The 16,092-nt window shown below is 66.9% G+C and overlaps 3 protein-coding genes across 7 annotated transcripts; 2 read left to right on the forward strand and 1 right to left on the reverse strand.

Annotated features, from left to right (window-relative positions):
* The first annotated feature begins 1,884 nt into the window (after window positions 1-1,884).
* On the forward strand, window positions 1,885-7,700 carry DUS1L (dihydrouridine synthase 1 like). The gene is made up of 14 exons (XM_081162578.1): window positions 1,885-2,000; window positions 2,467-2,712; window positions 3,186-3,294; window positions 4,010-4,060; window positions 4,387-4,499; window positions 4,989-5,071; window positions 5,232-5,335; window positions 5,521-5,665; window positions 5,921-6,017; window positions 6,094-6,182; window positions 6,519-6,664; window positions 6,955-6,992; window positions 7,134-7,209; window positions 7,309-7,700. The coding sequence occupies exons 2-14, from the start codon at window positions 2,476-2,478 to the stop codon at window positions 7,446-7,448; spliced, it is 1,428 nt and encodes a 475-aa protein (XP_081018704.1). The 5' UTR covers window positions 1,885-2,000; window positions 2,467-2,475; the 3' UTR covers window positions 7,449-7,700.
* Window positions 7,701-7,966: 266 nt separating this feature from the next.
* Window positions 7,967-13,570, reverse strand: GPS1 (G protein pathway suppressor 1). Of its 3 annotated transcripts, none has more exons than XM_081162548.1 (14): window positions 13,351-13,570; window positions 11,730-11,822; window positions 11,248-11,429; window positions 10,657-10,821; window positions 10,439-10,574; window positions 10,260-10,337; window positions 10,037-10,097; window positions 9,553-9,638; window positions 9,262-9,356; window positions 9,066-9,171; window positions 8,906-8,986; window positions 8,677-8,814; window positions 8,473-8,607; window positions 7,967-8,387 (listed from the first exon to the last, which is right to left on the reverse strand). In XM_081162548.1, the coding sequence occupies exons 2-14, from the start codon at window positions 11,805-11,807 to the stop codon at window positions 8,313-8,315; spliced, it is 1,416 nt and encodes a 471-aa protein (XP_081018674.1). In that variant the 5' UTR covers window positions 11,808-11,822; window positions 13,351-13,570; the 3' UTR covers window positions 7,967-8,312. The 3 variants fall into 3 exon arrangements, with proteins under 3 accessions (XP_081018674.1, XP_081018672.1, XP_081018673.1); XM_081162546.1 differs by lacking the exon at window positions 13,351-13,570 and adding an exon at window positions 12,466-12,556; XM_081162547.1 differs by lacking the exon at window positions 13,351-13,570 and adding an exon at window positions 12,113-12,196.
* RFNG (RFNG O-fucosylpeptide 3-beta-N-acetylglucosaminyltransferase) lies at window positions 12,653-16,031 on the forward strand (the record flags this gene model as incomplete). Of its 3 annotated transcripts, none has more annotated exons than XM_081162576.1 (8): window positions 12,653-12,910; window positions 13,082-13,130; window positions 13,611-13,713; window positions 13,810-13,963; window positions 14,200-14,288; window positions 14,380-14,545; window positions 14,916-15,001; window positions 15,079-16,031. In XM_081162576.1, 8 exons carry the CDS (start codon window positions 12,653-12,655, stop codon window positions 15,158-15,160), a joined length of 987 nt encoding a protein of 328 aa, XP_081018702.1. In that variant the 3' UTR covers window positions 15,161-16,031. The 3 variants fall into 3 exon arrangements, with proteins under 3 accessions (XP_081018702.1, XP_081018703.1, XP_081018701.1); XM_081162577.1 differs by having other exon boundaries at window positions 15,117-16,031; XM_081162575.1 differs by having other exon boundaries at window positions 12,653-13,130.
* Between the last annotated feature and the right edge of the window lie 61 nt (window positions 16,032-16,092).

Below are 16,092 nucleotides of genomic sequence, written 5' to 3' on the forward strand. Positions count from 1 at the left end.
GAGGCAGCTTCGTCCCCTGGTCCTAACGGGCGCGTCGGAGGCCAGCGGGTCCCGCCGCCCTGCTGGGGCAGCTGGTCGAGCTGTTTCCTTGACGCCCCCCCGGAGGAACCACGGGCCACCAACATGGTCTGATTCCAGCCCCGGCCCTGAATTCATCCGGAGCTCCCCGGCCCGCGGGGTCCATGTAGACGTGGGGGTCACACGCGCCCCGGGGTGGCGGCCGCCTCGCGAGGCGGTTCGGGCCGACGGGCCGGAATGAGAGGGGCGGTGACCTGGACCCAGGCCCGTCGGCTCCAGCTGGCCCGCGGGGTCGAGCAGGGGCCCCCCGGGACCGGCGCCCTCGGGACGCGCCACCGCCGGGCATCGCCCCCCGACGCGCTCCCCGAATTCCAACGGCTCCCGGGGGCGCGGGGCGGCCGGGAGCCCACGAGCCTGGGGTTGGTCTGGGGCCCGTCGCAGCGGGGGGGGGGGGCAGCGATAGGTTCGGGGCGCCCATCGGACTCCCGGCTCCCCCGCGGCCAGGACCCGCCGCAGCCTCCGGGGCCCGCGGTCCAACAGGCCCGACTCCGTCCCCAAGGGGCGCGCGAGCCCTGCGGGGTCCCCACGGTGCCCACGGAACTGGGGTCGCACCCCGCGCTCGCTTCGTGCCCCACACGCGTCTGGTTCACACTCGAGCGGTGTCGGGCGGGACGCGGCCACGAGGGGACACGAGGGGACCAGGAGGAGACACGAGGGGACACGCGGGGACACGAGGAGACCAGGAGGGGACACGCGGGGACACGAGGGGACACGAGGGGACCAGGAGGGGACACGAGGGAACCAGGAGGGGACACGAGGGAACCAGGAGGAGACACGAGGGGACACGAGGGGACACAAGGAGACCAGGAGGGGACACAAGGGGACCAGGAGGAGACACGAGGGGACACGCGGGGACACGAGGAGACCAGGAGGGGACACGCGGGGACACGAGGAGACCAGGAGGGGACACGCGGGGACACGAGGGGACACGCGGGGACACGAGGGGACCAGGAGGGGACACGAGGGGACACGCGGGGACACGAGGAGACCAGGAGGGGACCCGCGGGGACACGAGGGGACCAGGAGGGGACACGCGGGGACACGAGGGGACACGCGGGGACACGAGGGGACCAGGAGGAGACACGAGGGGACACGCGCGGACACGAGGAGACCAGGAAGAGACCAGGAGGAGACACGGGGGGACACGAGGGGACACGGGGGGACACGAGGAGACACGAGGGGATACGCGAGGACACGGGGCTCCCAGCTGGGCCGCGCTGGCTCCGCCCGAGGGGCCTCCGCGCCGGTTCCCCACGCACCGGGGGCCCCCAACAGCGCGGGGTCGCGGCTCCCCGGGGGGGGGTTCGGGCCGCACCCCAGCGGCTCGAGGATCCCCGCGAGCCCCCAAATCCTCGGGAACAGGTTCCGACGGCGCCCCAAATAAAGACCCAGGGACCCGGGGACCCGGCGGGACGCGCCCCGCGGAAGCCGGGCCCGTGGGCGCGGCGTCTCCAGCCCGCGCGGCGCCGGGGGCGGGGCCTCAGCGTGGGCGCCGCGGGCCGTGGGGGGGCGGTGCTCACGCGGGTCCGAGTGCGGAACGGGGGCCGCGACGGCGGACGGTCCCCTCGAGCACAAGAGACGACGCCCCTGACAGAACGCGAGTCACGAGGGGCGCGACCACGCCCCCACGAGTGGGCGGGACTCCCGCGGGGCCGGGCCGACCTCCGACCCCGTTCGGGCCTCCCTACGCCCCGGACCCCTCCTCGGCCGAGCCCGGTTTCCCGGGGACGCGTTTCCGGAATGCACCTCGGGCCGCCCGGACCGCCCTGGCGGAGGCACCTTCCGGCGGCCCGGCGCGGAGCCCTGGGCTCGGCTGCGGCCCGGCGGCGCCCTCGGCGAGGTGGCCCCGCGCCCCGCGCTCGCCCGGAGCCCCGGCGCCGCCCCAGGACCCGCCGGCGGGCGCCCAGGCTCGGCCGGCCCAGGTGCGTCCCCGCGGGGCCCGGCCTGGGGCCCGGCGGCTCCTCGGTGGCTTCTGTGCAGTTTGTTTCCAGAAGCGCGGGCGCGGCCTCTGAAGCGATCGCGGGCCGGGTCGGGGGGCGCTGCGGGGAGGCTGCCCCCGGCCCCTCTGACCCCAGGGCCTGGCTGCAGGGACGCCCTGGGTGGGCGCGGCCGGCCTGTAGCCACAGCTGCTTTCAGGGCGGCCCCGGCGCCATTCCCTCCGGCAGCATGCAGGCCGGCCGGCGATAACCCCGAGAACACGGAGGGCCCCGGCTCAGGGTCTCGGCGGGAGGGGACGGCTCTGGGGGTCAGTTCGGGGCCCACACCAGCCAATACCGTTAGTGTCCACGCTTGTGACCCTGGGGCGGCACTGCTGTGGCCTTGGGGACAGTCCGATCGTCCACCCGCGTGGGTCTGGTCGCGCGGCTGAGCCCCTGGTGTCCCCCGCAGTGTGGAGAGATGCCAAAGCTGCAGGGCTTCGAGTTCTGGAGCTGCACCCTGGGGGGGGCCCGCCACGTGGTGGCCCCCATGGTGGACCAGAGCGAGCTGGCCTGGAGGCTGCTGAGTCGCCGCCATGGGGCCCAGCTCTGCTACACCCCCATGCTGCACGCCCAGGTCTTCGTCCGCGATGCCAACTACCGGAAGGAGAACCTGTACTGTGAGGTGTGCCCCGAGGACCGGCCCCTCATTGTGCAGGTGCGTGGGCCTCGCCCCTAGACACCTGGGAGCCCCTTTTTCTCAGCCCTGATGGGAGGGGAAGGGAGGGGAGGGGGTGGAGGGCCATGGAAGCCAGGTGCACCCGCAGCTACCTTTCTCAGAGTTTGACCCTTTCCTGGGAGCTGGCTCAGACCTTGGCAAGTGGACAGCTTGGCTGCCAGGAAAGATCTCTAGCCCATGACATCCCCCACATGCCGCTTCTCATGCTGCCTTTTTATCAGAACGGTTAGAAAGAATGGCTCTGCTCTCAGCTAAGTCTGGCCTGTTACAGTCGAGAGAAATTCTACAAATCTGGGACCGTGGGGATGTCCCAGCTCTGTGGTTTTGAAAACTTTTAAGAGAGTCAGCTCCTCGGACCACACCCCCACTGGGTCACATGGGAATGAACCCTTGTGGGTGGCCAAGGGACCAGGGCCTGGCTCAGGTTCATGGTGACTGTCTGTCTCTTCCAGTTCTGTGCCAATGACCCAGAGGTGTTTGTCCAGGCGGCACTCCTGGCTCAGGACTACTGTGATGCCATCGACCTGAACTTGGGTTGCCCACAGATGATAGCCAAGCGGGGTGAGTTCAGATCCAGTGGTGTCCAGCAGCCGTAGTCATTTCGGACCAGGGCAAGGCTCCTGGTGGGGACAGGCCCCTCACGTACCCGAGTGCCTGGGAAGTCGTTGGGCTCCTGGATAAATGTGTTTTGCTGCCCGGCTGGTGTGTCTCAGTGGTTGAGCGTAGACCCATGAACCAGGAGGTCAGGGTTTTATTCCTGGTCAGGGCACATGCCTGGCTTGCGGGCTTGATCACCAGTAGGGGGCGTGCAGGAGGCAGCCCATCAATGATTCTCTCTCATCACTGATGTTTCTCTCTTTTCCTCTCTCTGAAATCAATAAAAACTTTTAAAAATACAAACTAAAAAAGACATGTTTTGCTGGCAGGAGGTCCCTGTCACACCCTTGGGCTGCTGCAGCCCCAGTGGCCATTCGCCTTGTGTAGGGCTCAGCCTTTCTTCCTCTAGGGCCTGAGGAGTTGTGGGGGGTCAGAGCCTGCACCAGTTGTGTGGGGTGGGCCTGCCATTCTGTGTCCTTGAGCTTAGGCAGCTGGGCAAACAGCCTCTGAGTCTGACACTGAGAAACTGCTCAGGGGCCGTCTCCCTGGAGACAGCCCCTCAGGGTGGCCCCCATCCAAGGTGCCCTGTGGATGGGTCGCAGCCAGTGCAGGAAGCTCAGGCCAGCCTGGCAGGCAGGCCTGTGTGGGTGCGTGAGGAGGACCATGTTTGTCCCTGCAGGTCACTACGGAGCCTTCCTGCAGGAGGAATGGGACCTGCTCCAGAGGATGAGTGAGTCGACCACATGTGGGTGACGGGGCCACGTGTGGTTGGGTGAAGGAGAGAATAGTGGCTGGCAGAGACTTCCCGGGCATGGTGCTCTCCTTGCTGTGGAAGGTGGCTGTGGACAGTTCACCTGTCATGTGCAGGGGGCAGTGTCCTTGCCCAGTCCCAACCCCTCCAATGCCATGGGGGGATGGAGGCAGATCTCTTGGTTGCTGTCAAGTAGGGGTGTCTGTGCAGGGCCTGTGCTCCTTTGGGGGCTTAGTTCTGGGTCCCCACCGCCTGCCCGAGGGTGAGCACCACAGTTCTTGGAAGCTGACTCTCCTTTTCCCCAGTTCAGCTGGCCCACGAGAAACTCTCTGTCCCGGTAACGTGCAAAATCCGAGTCTTCCCAGAGATTGATAAGACGGTGAGGTACGCCCAGATGCTGGAGAAGGCTGGCTGCCAGGTGAGGGGCCGTGAGCTGGCAGGGCTCTTCATGCACTGAGCTGGGCCTGGGGGCTGGGGGGCCCTGCTCCCAGGTGTGTCCCTGGAGCAGCTTACCCTCTGGGAGTGGACGGGTCTCGGTGACCTTGAGGCGAGGCCCGATGAGGGGGGGTGAGCCCTGTTCTGATCTGCATGAGGGAGGCTAGGACTAGGCAGGGGAGGCTTGAGGCTTTCTCTCCACCCCCCACCAGCCCTGGGGTCAGGTGGGTACCCATCCCTCCCTCACGTCTTTGGCTTTGGGCAGTGGGGTTGCTGCTAACTCCAGGAGGCATGAACGGGACTCACCTGCACTCTGGAGCCCGGGGTCTGGGGGAGGGGAGGGCAGGGACTGAGAGAGCCGGGTCCAGGGCAACCTTTCCTCCTCTCTGCATGGAGGCTGATGCCCAGAAGCCAAAGGGAGAGGATCCCCTGGGGTCAGTTTGGGGGCTGAGCTGGCATTGCTGTGTCCTAGCTGCTGACGGTGCACGGGCGCACCAAGGAGCAGAAGGGGCCTCTGTCAGGCACCGCGTCCTGGGAGCACATCAGGGCCGTGCGGTGAGTGGGGTGGGGGCATCCCGGCCCTGAGACGGGCCCTCAGCTCTCTAGGCGACGGGGGAGAGAAGCGCCTGCGGAGGAGCCTGGCGTCTGTACACTGCCCTGGGGGTAGGGACAGCTGCATTCCTCTCTCCTGAGCGCCCCTCCTGCTCCCTAACAGGAAGGCCGTGTCTATCCCTGTGTTTGCCAATGGGAACATCCAGTGCTTGCGGGACGTGGAGCGCTGCCTCCGGGACACAGGGGTGCAGGGGGTCATGAGTGCAGGTGAGGCTGTGCCACTGCCACAGCGGAGGGAGGGGTGTCCAGCTGAATGGCCTCAGGCCTCCTGCTGTCCTCACTCAGCCCCTGCCAGTGGCAGCCTTGCCCTTAGTGAGATGGGGGTGGGGGTGGGGGTTACCCTGTAGGGACATGAGCGCCCTCAGCTATGAGCCCCCTTCCCCTCCCCACAGAGGGCAACCTGCACAACCCTGCCCTGTTTGAGGGCCGCAGCCCTGCCGTGTGGGAGCTGGCGGAGGAGTACCTGGACCTTGTGCGCCAGCACCCCTGCCCCCTGTCCTACGTCCGGGCCCACCTCTTCAAGCTGTGGCACCACACGTAAGTTGCTCCCCCCCCCCCAGGCAAGTGCCGTGAGATCTGGACCCTGCATGGGGCGTTGGGGGTTTTAAGATGACGTCTCCAAAAACATTTACCAAGATTGTTTGCCACCAAGTCAGGTCTTGAAGGGCCAGGTGACGGTGAGGTCATTCTGGAAGCCTGGGTGGGGAGAGAGAGGCAGCTCCCTCTGCCCTGGGCTCAGGGCCAGCGGTTGGAGCTGGGTGGTGGGTCCACAGTGACAGGCATTTGTCTCAGGCTGCAGGTGCACCAGCAGCTTCGAGAGGAGCTCGCCAAAGTGAAGACCCTGGAGGGCATCACTGCTGTGAGCCAGGAGCTGAAGCTGCGGTGTCAGGCAGGTGCTGGGCTGGGAGCCGCCCAGGGCATCAGTGGGGCCTGGCTGGTGACCGAGGGCCCCTGGACTTTTGCAGGAGGACATGTCCCGGCAGAAGGAAGGGGAGGAGCCCCCGGGTGGCCTGCCTTTTTTCCACTGGATCTGCCAGCCCTACTTCCGACCAGGGTGAGCACCCAAGGGTGTGGGCGGGGTACACGGGAGGGTCAGGGAGGGTGAAGCCCTCTTGGCCCCATCCCTCCAGGTGCCCAGCTCATCTCCCCTATTTGTGGATGCTTAGGTTTCAAATCTTTTTTTCCCTCTGATCCTGGGTGGGTTTCCTCTGGGTCTCACCTACGGCCACAGCCCTGCTTGGGGCTCAGTGGCTCAGGCCCTGAAGTCCCAGTGTCCCGATCTCTGCGCTGGCCCAGCCCTGCGGCCCGAGAGCTGAGCAGCTGGGACCTCGGCTGGCGGGTGGCCTCTCATGGGTGTCCCCCAGCTCTGTCCACTGCCCTTCCCTTCCAGGCCCAAGGAGGGGAGCAAGGAGAATGGGGGTGCGCGCAGTAAGCGGGCCCTGGAGGAGGAGGAGGGCAGCGCGGACGTCCTGTCCAAGAACAAGCAGAAGAAGCAGCTGAGGAACCCCCACAAGACCTTTGACCCCTCACTGAAGCGTAAGCTGCTGCAGCTGCCGCCTTGAGGCAGGGGAGAGGCCTGGGGTTTGGGGCTGCCTTCCTGAGGGAGTGAGAGGTGCAGCTTCGGCTGCAGAGTCCGAGCCCTCAGGGTGGGATGAGGGCCCTGGAGGTCCTGGGGGTTCTGGACCCCAAGTCTGCTGTATCTCCTGCCCTCCCCCAAGCGGCCTTGCTGGCCACAGCAAGCAGGGATGCCTGCCAAGCTTCACGTGGGGACAGCCACAGTGGGGCAGGCTCACCTTGTTCACCCAGGACTTTGTGTTCTTTCCCAGCAAAATACGCAAAGTGTGACCAGTGTGGAAACCCAAAGGTGAGCTGGCCCTTCTACAAGGTTGCCCGGGCAGTGCTCCGCCCTAGGGGTGGTGGGCAGAGTGGATCCTGCTGACTCCATCTCAGGGTCCCTGAGCTCCAGCCCACTCAGGCACAGGCTCACTGGCTTTCCTGTGTCCAGGGCAACAGGTGTGTGTTCAACCTATGCCGGGGCTGCTGCAAGAAGCGAGCTTTCAAAGAGACCGCGGACTGCCCAGGTGAGGGGTGCCTTTCACCCTCACCCCCGTCCCTGACCCCGTGGGCAGTGGGACCCTTGGCCTCCAGAGCCCCATTTCCTCCCTAACTCTCTCTGCCAGGTCACGGATTGCTTTTTAAAACCAAACTGGAGAAGTCTCAGGCCTGGAAGGGGACCCAGTCCCGGCTGCAGGAGCCTCAGCAGGCGGGGCCTGGGGACCCAGGTGGCTTCCCTGAGGTTGTGGGCAGCGCCCTGGCCTGAAGGGCCAACAGAGGCTGATGCACCCCCCTCTCCGGGCCCAGGACTGCCACTGAAGCCTCCCAGTCCCCTTAAGGAGACACCTTTACTCAGGGAACCTCCTGCTCCTTCACGTGGAAGGATGAGCTCACGGTCCCCTAGGCCATGCTGGGCCCAGAGTGCTGCACCAGCGAGAAGGCTCCAGGCTGGACCTGCCCTGTCCTCGCACCCGTGTGTGTTCAAAGTGAACAATAAATCTCTTCAGAGATATGCAGAGCTGGCCAGTGATGCCCAGGCCGGTGATACCCCTGACCACAGCCACACGCTGGGAGAAATGAGCCCTGGAAACCAGGGAAATAGGCAGAGACCCTCTTGCCTTGACCCATGTCAGCCACAGAGACCAGGGCCAGTGCAGGTGACAGCTCAGCACCACACAGGTTGGGGGTCCTGCTGCCTCAGTGTGAGAGGCCCAGGAGACAAGGGCTAGGCCCCCCCAAAGCCCAACCCCAGGGAGCTGACCAAAGGAGGAGCAGTTCGAGGGGTGTGTTCTCAGGCTGCCTTTTAATGCACTAAGATTCACAACTGTCTGCAATCCCAGACAATGTGGGAGCAGGGAAGCTGGAAGGTAGTGCCACAGGTAGGCCCTGCAGGCCTCTCCTTCCAGGCAGCCCACCTCCTCCCTGGGGCACAGATGGGGGAGGGCAGAGACAAGGGGCACACGGAAGCCCAGGCAGGGGGCCAAGGGCTGGAACCCACAGGCAGGTCTTTTGCAAGCGGGCCATAGGGGGCACCTCCGGAAGTGCTGGGAGCAGGTGGGCCCAGGTGTCCAAGTCTGAGGGGTGGGGGTGGGGCATGCGGCTCTTCCTGGAGGCGTACAGACGGGCAGCCTCACATGTTGGTGCTCATCCGGGACTGGCTGTTGGCAGGCGTCAGCTCCCCCTGGCTCCCTTCTCTGGGAGGGGACTGCAGTGGAGACAAGGCCATTGGCCCAGGGTCTGTGTGTGTGCCTGTCTGCCCCCTGCCCCGCCCAGTGCGGCCAGGCCCCCACCTTAACGTGGATCTGGTTGCGCAGCACAGCCGCCCGCAGGATCATGGCTTTGGCACGTCGCTGGAACTCCTTGCCCATGAGCAGGGACTTCTCGAAGGTGGTGCTCCGCTGGTCCACGTCCCGGGCATACAGGATCTGCAGAGGTGGCGGGGTCAGCGCAGGTACAGGCACTCCCACACCCCTGCCCTGGCCCAAGCTGGCCACCTTGCTGTGGGAGTCAATGCGGGCATTGATGAGCCCCTCCAGGATGAGCTGCGTCAGCTCGTCCTCCAGCGCGGCCACCGTGGTGTTGAAGGCCGTGGCCATCCTGCGCATGTCGGCCGACACATAGGGGCTGAAATACTGCAGAGCAGAGGGGCATCGGCTGCCACGGCCTCCAGATGCTGCCGTGGCACCCTGCCCCGGCCTACACACCACCACCAGCCTCCCCTACCTGGATGAGGGCACGGTTGCGAATCTGGGTGTACAGAGTCCTGACGTGGGGGGCCAGGTACATATCCAAGAGCAGGTTGTCCTGGCAAGGAGAGCTGGTCAGGGGCCGCTGCTCCTGGCCCTCCGCCCTCACCTGCCCCATGGCCAGACCAGCGCCTCACCTTCATCTCATCCAGCATCTTCAGGCAGGAGGCGTACTTGGACTCGTAGAACTTGAAGATGATGTCTCGGACCTGGGGCTCCAGCTCCAAGAACAGCTTGAAGGAGCTGCAGGGGCCACACTCCTCAGAGCTGCCCTGTGCCCACCCTGCACCCACCCTGGAGGAAGGTCCCACAGGGCCCCCCACCCCCGCACACCTGCTGGAGATGACATTGCGCTGCAGCTCCTGGCGGTCAAAGGTGGCCAAGGCGCACAGGCCGCCGTACACGGCCACGTTGCTGGGGGACAGCAGCTGAGGAGCAGAGACCTGGGATCACTGCTGGTCTGGACAGAAGCCAGGGAGGATGCCCAGAGCTGGCTTCCTCCCCAACCTCCACCCAGACCGCCTAGGTCCCCACTGGGAGAACCCCCAAGAAAGAGCCCAACCATGAGCCCTCCCTGCTTCCAGGTCCCAGCCAGAGCTCCTCCCTGATGCCCACCCCCCTCACCTCTGGGAAGTCACAGTGGTCGAAGGAGGCCAGCAGGAAGCACTTGGCTGCCTGTTTGTATTTTCGTGCAGCCAGCTCCGCCAGCCCTGGTGGGAGGGGAGGGTGAGGCCCAGCCTGCTCCAGGGTGCCTCAGCCTCAGGGACCAATGTTCTGGTTACAGAGCCCAGTGACAGCCAAGAGCACCCACTTGGTGCCCTCCACGGGTTAGGCACCCAAGCAGCCAGCACAGCTGCCGTTACTGCCGCAGAGGACTCGCAGGGGAGGGACTGGCCCTGACAGTGACCGTCAGAGGCAACGTCTGACTTGTCACACAGTGGCCTGCACACAGGACCTGAGCCAGGCGGGGGCCACCTGTGGGTGTGGGGTTCAAGGGTCTGTCCCAGCTGTGAGGACGCAACAGTGCAATGCACACAGGCCACCCACAGTGGAAGCAGCACGAGGTTGGCTGTGGTGCCTCCCCCGCCCTGGGCCCCAGGGCCCTCACCTGCAGCACACTTGAGCTTGGTGAGAATGCCCTGGGTCTGGTTGTCCCGCTCCCCACGCTGCTGCAGGGGGAAGGCGGCACATGTGAGCCTCTTGTGCTCTCCATACCCTCCCCAATTGCCAGGAGGACCCCAGCCCCAGCCTGTGGACTGTAAAGGCAGAGAAAAGGACAAGGCCCACTGGGGCCAGCAGTGATCAGAGGAGGCGGGCAGGGTGCAAGTTACCTCAGCAATCTCCGGGGTGGACTCAGCCTTGCTGACGTAACTCAGCACATGAGACCAATTCTGCAAGTAGACGCTAACCTGGTGGGCAGGTGGGGGACAGGCTCAGCTGAGGTGCCCCCTCCAGGCCTCGGGTGTAGCTGCCCCCACCTGCACCTTTACCCGCCCACCTCAGGGCCCACCTTGATGACATTGAGACACATATTGATGACGTGCTTGGCGCTGGTGCAGTAGTCCCGGGCGCGGGAGTAACACTTGAGGGCATTGCTGAGGTCCCCACAGTCGAGGTAGTGGTCACCCAGGTCGTCATGGCCACGCCTGTGGGCAGGCTATGAGTGGACAGCCCAGTGTGGGCCTGGCCATCCCCACCATCCCCTCCCCGTCCCACCCTGGGTGGCACCTGATGCTCTCCTTGATGGAGTTGCCCTTGTAGTTCTTCAGGTCCGTGTCCAGCTTCTCCAACTTCAGCAGGGCCTTCTTCCGAGTGGCCTCCACCCAGGCCGTGTCCAGGGGTGGGGGCTCCACCCCACTCTCGGGGATGGCATCCGGGGCACTCTGCAGGTCCCTGAGGGCAGACCTGGCCATCAGGGCTGATGTGCCAGCAGAAGGGCACCTCCCAGGAACCCCTGCTGGGCCACAGCTTCTGGTGGGAGAACCTGGTCGGCAAGCGACACGGGCAGTGTCGGGGGTGACCAACAGGAAACGTGCTGTGGCCAAGCTGAGAGCAGAGAAGCGTTACAGTCTGCACAAGCTTTGCTCAGCGTCAGAATGATGGCATGAGCACAGGTGTGCAGGAAAAGCCTGAATTCTAAATTATCCCAGCCCGTTCTGCCGTTCACAGCCCCTCCTGGCTTTTCCACAAGGATGGGCAGGACACTGTGCTGTGCAGGGGCTGCTGCAGTGACAGAGCAGGGGTGGGGCTGGAGTCACAGCAGCATAGGTGGGGACACACTGGAACCGGCCCCCTCCTCGGCCAAGGCCCTGGCCTCACCTGGTGGCTTCCGAGAGCTTCCGGTGGATCTCCTCGTACACGTCCACATTGAAGGTCCTCTGCACGAAGGACAAGGCCATCTTCAGGGCCTCCACCCGCAGCGGGGGACAGTGGTCAGCAATGAACTGCAGCCGCTCGATGCGCATCAGGCCGCTGTAGCTGGCCGCATACTGCTCCAGGTCCTGGGGGAGGGGGAGACCGTGCATGGTGGGAACTGGGGTGCCAGGCCCCCGCCATGAGTCAGGAGCAGCGGCCGGAATGCTGACCCTTCCGGTGTCTGAGGCTGGGAAGGGTGGTCGGTGCGGGAGCGTCCGGAGCAGAGCCATGCCCGGGAGGAAGGGCTGGAAGATTCAATGTGCAGGTGGCCCGGGACACGGCCGTCCCACACGGGGAGAAGTGGGGTGCAGGGTCCCCAGCTAACAACCCATCACAAGTGGGCCCTTGGACAGCCACAGCCCTGGCACCCCCAGGAGGGCTCCTACCAGGGTGGGGTTTTCCACCACGTAGTTGACATCGGGTGCGTTCTGCGGGTCCTCCTGGGGGTCCACGTCGATCTGCATGGGCTCCACCGCGCCCTGCAACACGGGGCCTCGTCACCTCGCGCGGGGGCCTGCCCGCGGCGGGCAGAGACCCTCGCTGCGCCCTGAGCTCCGCTGCCAGCCCCCCCGCCCCGGCCCCAGCACCGCCCGTCAGGAGGGCTCCTCGCAGGACGACTCCAGCCGCCCGTCTTCGGAGCGGGGCAGCCCCGAGGGTCCCGCCGCGGCCCAGGCGCAGCTTCCTCCGAGCCGCGGGGAGACCCGGAGCGTCCCGAGCAGCCCGTGCGGCCGAGCGGCGAGCGCGGGCCGGCCCCTGCCCTGGACGGTACCTCGTAGAGCAGCGTACAGGCCGACAGGCTGGCGCTCAGGCTGCAGTCCCCGGCCGTGCCCGGCAGGACGCCGGCCGCCCCACCGCGGGGAGGCGCGGGGCACGGCGCTGTCCCGGCCGCGGCGGCCGCGCTGGGGGCCGGGCCACCCCGCGTCCTGTCCTGACTGTCTGCACCCCCCGACCCTGACACAGAGCTGGCTGGCTGCTGCGGGGAGAAAGAGCGTTAGCGCGGCGGGCCTGCCGGCGCCACGCGCGGAACGCTGCGGGCTCGGGCGGGCGCGGGCCGCTCGGCCTCGGCCTCAGCTCCGGCCCGGCGGCGGGGGCGCGGAGGGGCCGCCGGCCGCGGCTCGTTACCTGCAAGTTGAACACCTGGACCGGCAGCGGCATCTTCGCCCACCCCGCCGCGGCGCGCCGACCACTTCCGGGGCAGCGCGCCCGCCGCTTCCGGGTCGCGGCGCGAGCGGGGCGGGGAGGGCGGGGCGGCTCTTAAAGGGGCCGCGGGCGCGCCTGGCCCGGGTGCCGCCGGCCGGTCCGCGGCCGCATGAGCCGCGCGCGGGGGGCGCTGTGCCGGGCCTGCCTCGCGCTGGCCGCCGCCCTGGCCGCGCTGCTGCTGCTGCCGCTGCCGCTGCCCCGCGCGCCGACCCCGGCCCGGCCCCGGGCGACGCCCCCCGCCCGCGCCGCCGCCGCCCCCCGCCTGCGCCCCGGCGACGTCTTCATCGCCGTCAAGACCACGCGCAAGAACCACGGGCCGCGCCTGGGGCTGCTGCTGCGCACCTGGATCTCCCGGGCCCGCCCGCAGGTGGGCGCCGCCCCGGGCCCCGCCCGGCCCCCTCGCGCCCCCCGCGCGCCCGCCTCGGGAAACCCGTGCGCCCCGCGTGCCTGCCGGGCCTGGCCTGGGCACGTCCCCCGGGCCCCGCCGCCCCCCGCCCGGGCCCGGCCCGGCCTCGCCCTCACGGTGCTCTCTCCCCAGACCTTCATCTTCACCGACGGCGACGACCCGGACCTGCAGCTCCAGGCGGGTGAGCGGCCCCGCGTCGCTGCTCGGGCCCTTGGCGCAGCCCTCCCTCCGCCCGCAGAGCCCGGGGAGCCCCGGGCGCCCCTCCCTCCGCCCGCAGAGCCCCGGGCGCCCCGGGCGCCCCTCCCCCCGCAGAGCCCCGGGGGAGCCCCCTGCGCGGGGTCGCTGGCCTCCCAGCCGCCCCCCCAGCCTCCTCCCTCCCCGGCCGACTTCCAGGGCCTCACCCTCCCACGTCCCGCGTCCCACGAAGAAGCCGGCTGGTCAGGTCCCAGCTCAGGCCCTCTTCCTGGCGGGGGTCCCTCGGGGGAGTCCAGCCAGTTGTCCTGCCTGGGCTGGGGGGTGAGGCCACCCTGGGGCTGCGGCCGGGCCGGGCCTCCCTGCCTCCAGCACAGCCGGGCGGCCACGCTGGCCGCACAGCCCGGTTTCCCGCCCGGACCTGGGCAGGCCTGGCCCCGGCCCTCACCCCGGTCCCCCCGACCCGCAGGCGGCCACGTGGTCAACACCAACTGCTCCGCCGTGCACACCCGCCAGGCGCTGTGCTGCAAGATGTCGGTGGAGTACGACAAGTTCATCGAATCCGGACGCAAGTGCGTGGTGGCCGTGGTGGCCTCGCCCCTTGGGGAGCCCAGGGCCACAGGCCTGGGCCGGCTCCCGCTGAGACCGCCCCGCCCCACTTCCCCCAGGTGGTTCTGCCATGTGGACGACGACAACTACGTGAACCCCGAGGGCCTCCTGCGGCTGCTGTCCGGCTTCTCTCCCAGCCGGGACGTCTACCTGGGGCGGCCCAGCCTGGACCACCCCATCCAGGCCACGGAGAGGGTCCAGGGAGGTGGAACCGTGAGCACTGGGGCCGAGGAGGGGCGGGCACCCGACTCACCCAGGTGGGGCATTTCAGGAGCTTGGCGAGCCAGGAGGTCCTATGGGAGGGCTTGGGCCCCAGGCAACGAGGCGGCAGCTTCTGCTACTTGGACCGGGAGCCACTCAGGAGCAGCTTGCAGGTTACACTCGGTGTACCCAGATAAAATGTTGGGGTGTATGGCTCTCTGTCTGATGTTCGGCTCCCTCCACCCCAGGGAACCACCGTCAAGTTCTGGTTCGCTACTGGTGGAGCCGGGTTCTGCCTGAGCAGAGGCCTCGCCCTCAAGATGAGCCCTTGGGCCAGGTTAGGGGGGATACAGGGGTGCCAGCTGCCAGGGGAGGGAGTGCTGAGGATTGAGGAGGCTCTGACCAGCACCCACCCACCCCACCCCCAGCCTGGGCAGCTTCATGAGCACGGCCGAGCGGGTACGGCTGCCGGACGACTGCACAGTGGGCTACATCGTGGAGGGGCTGCTGGGCGCACGCCTACGGCACAGCTCACTGTTTCACTCCCACCTGGAGAACCTGAGGAGGCTGCCACCGGACACTGTACTCCAGCAGGTGTGGGGGGGGCCTGGCCCAGAAGGTCTTCCAGCTGAGCAAGGGCTCAGGGATTTATGGGTGGCCGGGGTGGGTTCCAGGTGTGGTGGGGGCTCATTTGCAAAGGGCAGCCGCTGTGCTTTCCCAGGTGACAGGCCCAGGACAGCAGGCAGTGGTCTGGGTGGTGACGGGACAGTGGATCAGTTTGGAGCAGGGGACACCCGCTGCCCTCCTGTGGTGGCTTCTGTGCTGGCCAAGCCACTCAGCGCATCACCCTTCCCCTTCCCCAGAGCACCTGGGGAACCAAGTGGCCCCTCCTGGCTGGATTCTGAGTTGGGTGGGGACCCTGGAGGGGGTGGTTAGAGAGTAAGTCACTGTCCTCTCCTCCCAGGTGACTTTAAGCTATGGGGGTCCTGAGAACCCACGTAATGTGGTGAATGTAGCCGGAGGCTTCAGCTTGCAGCAGGACCCCACACGGTGAGTGGGCCATGGGGAGGAGCTTTGGAGCCAGCCCGCCCCTCCTGTGGCCCTGATCCCCACGTCCCCTTTCTCAGGTTTAAGTCCGTCCACTGCCTTCTCTACCCGGACACAGATTGGTGTCCTGTGCAGAAGCAGGGTGACCTCGTCTCTAAGTGATCCTCGACCCTTGACCCAGAAGGCGGCTCTTGGGCAAAGCCTGCCCCCTCTTGGCCTCAGTGGACTCCTTCAGGCAGTCATGGTCACAGCCACATCCACAGAGACGTGGGCAGCCAGCAGACAAGGTCTGACCAGCAGGCCTTCCCACGGCCCCTGGCAGGCCCGGGTGACCAGGCACTTTGGGGAGCAAGCACAGTGCTGCCTGCCCTGCCTAGGGATCTGGATTCTAGTGTGCTAGCTGCCCCTCCTTCCAGTCCAGCCCCACCCCAGAGGCTTGCCCCCACAGGCAAGGTCTCCACTAGGGTCTGGGGCTGAGAGGGAGCTGTTGTCAGGTGCCCAGGGCTCACCCTGCTGGAGAGGGGCCCCAGGCAGACCAGACCCTGAGGAGTGGGCTCCAGGCCAGGGTCTTGCATGGGATCTTCTCAGAGGCTTTACCTGCAGACCTCTTGAGGGAAGCTGCTCTCCCACACCTGGCTTAGTGCCCAGCAGGGCATCTTGGTGTCTGGGGCAGTGGCACTCAAGGACTGAGGGTCCCCAGCTGGCCATGCTCTTGGGCATCTCCATGTGGAAGCCACCTTGTTGGGGTGCCCCTGCAGCCAAAGCCCCTCTCAGGTTCCTCAGCCAGACCCCTTACTGGGGGCCTTAAGGTCACTCTCCACTCCGACTTCGTCCTCAGTACTGGTCTTCTCTCCCTGGCTCCAAGTCCAGGAGACAGGAGCCTTTGTGTGGGGCTCCGCCTGCAGTTGGACAGCCCCTCCACCTGTGTGGACTCACCTGCCTGTGCCTTTTCCCGGGAGGGGGAGTAGAGTGGCCCCCCCTGGCCCTCTCTCTGCTGTTGCAATAAGCGAATAAAAGTCTGATTGTTACTTTCTGTTTGGCTCTTTGTCTCAATGGACCAGTGGAGCTCCTAGCTGCTTGGCTCTGGACAGGCC

This window comes from Miniopterus schreibersii (genome assembly GCF_964146895.1).
Source record: "Miniopterus schreibersii genome assembly, chromosome: 16".
Lineage (NCBI taxonomy): Eukaryota > Metazoa > Chordata > Mammalia > Chiroptera > Miniopteridae > Miniopterus > Miniopterus schreibersii.